This window comes from Otolemur garnettii, unplaced genomic scaffold (genome assembly GCF_000181295.1).
Source record: "Otolemur garnettii isolate 467f Iridium unplaced genomic scaffold, OtoGar3 scaffold00010, whole genome shotgun sequence".
Classification (NCBI taxonomy): domain Eukaryota; kingdom Metazoa; phylum Chordata; class Mammalia; order Primates; family Galagidae; genus Otolemur; species Otolemur garnettii.
The window spans coordinates 8,896,180-8,902,769 of record NW_003852405.1 but is presented as its reverse complement, the minus strand read 5'-3'; the positions used below and the strand labels follow the sequence as shown (position 1 = coordinate 8,902,769).

At 36.7% G+C, this 6,590-nt stretch overlaps 1 protein-coding gene across 1 annotated transcript in view; it reads left to right on the top strand.

Annotated features, from left to right (window-relative positions):
• The window catches only part of SLC30A7 (solute carrier family 30 member 7), a 75,098-nt gene that overhangs the window by 7,639 nt on the left and 60,869 nt on the right, over positions 1-6,590 (top strand). The window contains exons 3-4 of the mRNA XM_003784109.3: positions 1,798-1,911; positions 6,249-6,336. Of these exons, the coding sequence (XP_003784157.1) occupies positions 1,798-1,911; positions 6,249-6,336 (202 nt within the window). The remainder of the gene's footprint in view (positions 1-1,797; positions 1,912-6,248; positions 6,337-6,590) is intronic.

Here is a 6,590-nt window from a genome sequence, read left to right as displayed (position 1 = left end):
TTAACTGTAGGCTAGATAGAGGTACAGAGAAGTTAGGCTTTTATATTATCCCCCTGCTTAACTGTAGGCTAGATAGAGGTACAGAGAAGTTAGGCAGTGCGATGGTCACAGAACTAATAAATGTAGAGCTGGTATTTGAACCCAGGTATTCTGACTTAGGAAGTTTATTTATTTATTTATGTATTTGAGACAGAGTCTCACTTTGTCATCCTCAGTAGAGTGCTGTGGCATCATAGTTCACAGCAACCTCAAACTCTTGGGCTCAAGTGATCCTCTTGCCTCAGCCTTCTAAGTAGTTGGGACTCTTCCTTACCACAATGCCTGGATATTTTTGGAGATGGGGGTCTTGCTCTTGCTCATGCTGATCTTGAACCTGTGAGCTCAGGTAATCTACCTACCTCGGGCCTCCCAGAGTGTTGGGATTATAGGTGTGAGCCACCACACCTGGCCCAGAAGTTTATTTTTAAAGACTGATCTGTAATGTTATGATTGCTTTCATAATCTTATTTCATAATATCATTGTGGCCATTAGGAGTTTTGAATTTAAATGTTCAACAGACCCTATGATTGCATTAAATGTACATAACGATCATTTAATAAAAAAAAAGAAAGAAATGAAAAAAAAATGTTTAATAGTTGAACTGGGGCCATGGGTGCTGGCTCATGCCTGTAATCTTAGCACTTGGGAGACCGAAGCTGCAGGCTTGTTTGAGGCTAGGAGCCTGGGACCAGCCTGGGGACTAGTGAGATCCCCATCTCTACAGAAAAAATTTTCAGATTAGCTGGTTGTGGTGGTATGCACCTGTTGTCCTAGTTCCTTAGGAGGCTGAGGCTGGAGAACTGCTTGAGCCCAGGAGTGTGAAGCTGCAATGAGCTATGATAGAGTTACTATACTCTAGCCTGGGGAGCAGAGTTAGACCCTGTCTCAAACCAAAAAAAAAAAAAAAACTTGAACTGGATATTTTGTTTTGTTGTTGCTAGTTAATTTCAGTAAGCCATGAGCTTCAAATTTTTCCAGTGGTTCTTACTGCCCTTTGGTTAGTGTGGGATTTGGTGGGCTGGAGGGCCATTTCAGGGTTCTGGCTCCGCTCTCAGCCTTTCAGCAAGTCCTGCACATCTTCCTCTGTGCTCTCACTGGCAGACTGCTATTGCCTATGTTTTCTTCATGGCTTGGTGGGGGAAGTGATACAGGGTGAGAATGAGTGTCCTACACCTTCCTGCTGTCCTTGCCTGTCCCCACCAGCTGCAGCCTGGTGCACAGTATCAAGAGGGAAGAGCTGGGCACCCACGAATAGCAAAACTTTACTTTGATCTTGGGCCCAAGAAGTTTAGTTTTTCAGCCTGTCTGCAGTTGGAGATGGCTGTTTTTTTCTACGTTTCTTTTAGTGGCAGTGGACCTTACAGGTGACCGAAGGGTGGGGAAATTCCTAGCTTTTACCCAGAGGCAGATGGCTTTGCCTCTACCAGCAGCAGCTGGGTCTTTCCTTGTGCAGAGGGTGTTTAAAAATTTTAGGTGTTTAAAAATTATTCTAGGGTGGCGCCTCTGGCTCAAAGGAGTAGGGCGCTGGCCCCATATCTTGGAGGTGGTGGGTTCAAACCCAGCCCTAGCCAAAAACTGCAAAAAAATAAATAAATAAATAAAAATTATTCTGGATCTCTTTCTACATGTTATATATAAACGTTGTCTTTTTAGAAGGTTAATTTCTGATGAACAGACGCTGAATCTTAGATATTTAGAGAAGGATGTCTACTATTTGGTTTTTATTATAATATGCCAATCTGTTTGTTCTTTTCCAGCTTAGGCTTGATTTCCGACTCTTTTCACATGTTTTTCGATAGCACTGCCATTTTGGCTGGCTTGGCAGCTTCTGTTATTTCAAAGTGGAGAGATAATGATGCTTTCTCTTATGGGTAAGACTTTTACAAAATCTTTTTATTGAACTGTAAGATACATAGAAAAATATTCTAATCTTCAGCTCAATGACTTTTTACAAGTTAAACACGCTTGTGTAACTCGAGCCTTTGAAACACTGCTCATGCCTCTTCTGGTTCCTTCCCACCTACCTCCCTCAGGGTGACCACTGTCATAATTTCATGGATTAGTTTTGCCTGTTTTTGAACAGTACGTAAGTAGAATCTCAAACATGTACGTTTATTTGCATTGTAGTTCTTTTGCTTGGTGGTTAGGGCATCTTGATTTTACCAAAAACATTTCGGTGAGATTGTTACATATAGGGGAATTTCTCAACTCTTAACCTATTGGGGTTTTTTTAAAGAATAAAAAGTGCTAGTGTAAAAAAAAAAAAAGTCATGTTTCTTTCTTTTTCTTCTTGAAAGGATACATTGCTGTCAATTTATTTAAAATTATTTCCTAATAGGGTTTTATGTTACTTCTCTTCTTTGGCTCTGCTTTTATGTAAAATACTTCCGATGCTTCTGCTGATTTGGACAAATAATCAAATATTTGGAGGGGATGTTAATGCAAGGGACTATATTGGATCATCTTAGAGGCAGAATTTGCCTTTTGCCGTTTCTGATTGAGGAAAGCACTAGATTTTATACTGCATGAGTGCTTACCTTTTTAAGCTCATGGAACATTTTGCAGTGTAATTATACTTACATGTAAGTAGACCTCAGGGCCAATATCCTCTTTCTCTCTTTTCCCCATCCCTTTTTCCCTTCTATTCCCTCTCTTTTTCTTTCTTTATTATTTTTCTCCATCTTTCTCTGCTTCCCTCCCTTTCCCCTGTGAATGTGCTTTCTTTTTATTTTTTTTATTTTTGGAGACAGAATCTCACTTTGCCACCGTTGGTAGAGTACTATGGTGTCATACCTCACAGCAACCTCTAACTCTCGGGCTCAAGCAATTCTCTTGTCTTAGCCTCCTGAGTAGCTGGGACTACAGGTGCCTGCCATAATGCCTGGCTTTTTTTTTTTTTTTTTAAGAGATGGGGGTTAGGGGTGAGAGGGGGGTCTCCCTCTTGCTCAGGCTAGTCTTGAACCTGTGAGCTCAGGGCAGTACACCTGCCTTGGCCTCCCAGAGTGCTACAATTACAGCAATTACAGGCATGAGCCACTGTGCTGGGCCCAGAACGTGCTTTCATATTTCTTCATCTGTCTTTACTATTTTCTCTCTTTCTTTTGTTCTCATCCTAATATTCATTCTCTCTCATCCTCTCCTAGGCACCCCCATACCTTTCTTCTCTTATTCTTTCTTTTTCCTTACTGTTGAAGAGTTTATCTCAGGCTTTTTCTGACTCTCCTCCTCTTCTCTTAACCTCTTCAGCTCTATTTCTTCCTCCTCTCCCCTCTCAGTCTCCGTTTCCTTCTTTCACTGATTCTCCTTCCCTGACCTCTTCCTTTCCTGGGCAGTTCCTCTCATCTCTCCCTTTCCTGTTTACACACACCCTCTTAGAGGCACCGTCTCTTATGCCCCGTTCTCTCTGTTCTTTCACTGCTTTCGCTCTCTTTCAACCTCTGCTTCTCTTCTTTAGCAAGCCCATACTGGTTTTTTTTTCACATACTCTTACTCTCTTCAGGTACCTATTCAGGGTCTATCTATTCAATATGAGTTGAATATTTTGCTAGTTCTAATAATATAAAGATACAGAAGACATCACTGCTGCCTTGGAAGAACTTGTGCCCTGATGGGGAAACAGTTTTGTAAAAATAGGATAATAGCCATATAACGTGACAGGTGCTGAAGGGAGCTATGGTCTTCTGTGGCAGAAGTTGCTGATTTTAGTTATCACCTAAGTGATATGGTTATTTGTAAAATTATAAATTGAGACAAAAAATACTAATATACTATTTTTATAGGATAGACTAGAATACTAGATCTTGTATATCTATAAATTCAAACAGATTGAATGCTCACATGAGAACATTTTCTATGGCACTGTGTTAGTGATATTCAAATAATCTTGAGCAGTAGCTAATAAAATTTTAAGTTTTTTTTAAATCATTAAAAATAATATCTGAAGTTATAATTTTTGTTGTAAAATTAGTAATTCCATATATATCAGAAATCTAATTAAAATATCGTATTCAACAGTCTTTCTGGATAAATAGTAGGTGACTATTAAAAATTGTGATTTTGAATGCTTAGGCATTTATTGTTTTCCAATTAGAATGCAGCGTCTTGTGCTGTAAGATGGTGTTTAAGAATAGGTATGAATGTCATTAGTTCCGTGGTGGATTTTAATATTCAGCTAGTAGATCTAAGAGAGTAATATTCTTGCCACCTTTTTCTTAATCCATCTGCTTATGTGGCTACCCCCTCCCCCCTCCTGGGGAAGATTAAAGAATAAAAGTTAGTATAATAGCTAAAACTATGGATAATTGCTATAGTAAGTAGCAGCAGTAGTAAACTCTGCTAGTACATCAAAGGACTGTAAATTCATGCTAAGCCTAGGCATGAATCCCTATAAACTTCCAGTTCATGGTGATCTAATAGGCTGACTCTCTAGTAGAAAAAACAGTAGGGAATCTGAGAGCAAGCAAAGACTTTTCACTATTTCTTTATATAAAAGGCATCTTTGTGTCTTACTCTTACCTTTGAAAGAGCAAAGCTAGCATAAAAGTGATATAGGTCCAGTAGGTAGATACATCCATACATGTTTATATACATATATTTGAATCTTGAGTTGTGTGTATATGTGTATTTATGTTTCCTGGCTAGAGAATCCAAATAGTAGCTATGCTTAAATTAGCTAGCAGTATACTCATGAATTAAATGTTATAATTCCAAGACTTATTCACTCTATTCAAGTAAACATACCCATTTGTAAAGGCAAGTGTGTCTGATTTTCACAAATTTTTCATTTTAAACCTGTATCCAAGCTTGGCAAATATATTAGAGCCTGTTAAATCACTTGAGTCCAACAATTTATTAGATTTTTGTGGCATATACCAACTAAGCTAGGAATTAGAAACAAAAAGGGGCCTAAAAAACTTTCTTGCCTTTGATCTTGAAATCTAGTAGAACTCAAGCACAAAAGGCTTTCAATCAGACCTTAGCTATGAGACTGGAAAGGTGGGTTAAAAGGAAATGATTTTTATTTTTTAGACCGTAACCTTGCTGATTTATTAGATAAATTCTTAGGTGTAAGTTATGGAAAGCTGGCTGCAAATTATTTTAGTATAATGAGCTTTTCTCCAGAAAAAAGAAAATATACTTTAATGAATTATAATTTATTTTATGTGTTAGATGGTAGAAAGTTAGAAATATTTATATTTTGAGTATAGAAATACGTGCGATGCTGGAATGTACTTGAGAGGACAAATTCCAACATTACTTGGTAGAGTACATTTTAAAGAGCTCTCTTTAAACTATTTTTGCAGTAAAAATTGTATTATCTAGAAGTTAACATAGAAGCTAGGAAAAGGAGTCGTTTATGTTCCCATTGTGTTGTTGAAAGACCAGACAGATTACTGCTGTTATCACCCTTTGAATAATGTTTCAAGATGTAAAAATGCTAAGTTAAAGTTGTTTCTGATGACTTTAACTAAGCCAAATATGCCTTATGGAAAAATAAAATTTTTCCCCAATGCTTCACACAGGTAGGAAGCAGAAAGCTTCAGAAGTCCATGGAGCAAAAGACAGGTATTTTAAAAATAGTTTAATTAGAATTATGTGAAGCTAGAATTGATTCTAAAAGTAGGTCATTGAAAGTTTACGCTAAATTTTATTAATCTGAGTCAGGAATGTTAGAAATATAAATTTCAAGTTGTCTGTGGGCTAATTCAGAAATAATTTTATTTTCCTTCAAATCAAAGCTCCACTTTTCTAAATTTGAAAGCTGAAAGGTACAAAGCAGAAAACTTAAGGACTTCTTCAAAAAGGAGGAATTAATAGGTTCTAAAATCCCCCTTTGCTAGACCTATTCTACTTTTTATCTTTGGATTCTTCCTTTGTCCTTTTGTCTGGTTCTTCCTTCTCCAGTGGCAACTTGAGATTTAAGTTTCTGTAAAAGGTCTTTCTAAACCTACTTACTTTAAGAAGGTCTTTTGATTGTTTTCTAGACATGTATGTGTTATGTGACATTCTGTGATTAAACGTTATTCATAATAAAATGTGTTTCCTTATTGATTTCTATAATATTTGTAAAATAAAATGTATTATGAGTACAGGGACTTTGCTGGCTTCTTACAACTATATAAAATGGTTTAGAACCTCTAAACATATGTAAATTTATTTAATTTTTAAGAAGTAAGTTAATAATTCAGTTGTTTATTCTATTCTTTAGGTATGTTAGAGCAGAAGTTCTGGCTGGCTTTGTCAATGGGCTATTTTTGATCTTCACTGCTTTTTTTATTTTCTCAGAAGGAGTTGAGGTATAGTAGATAATGTTTTAAGTTACATTTCTGGAATTAAAATATTTCTTCATTAAGGATACATTTAATAGCACTGTTTTCAACTGTCATTAAGTATTTATTGAGGAAGGTCTTGGATTTGATGTCGTATGTGTAAGAGGAGCGTACAAAATAGTTGAAAAAATTAAATATATGTGAAACTTCTTGGAATTGAGAATAATTAAACTGTGATGCTTTATAATCCATGGATGAAGTGTTAATGCTATGAAAAGTAA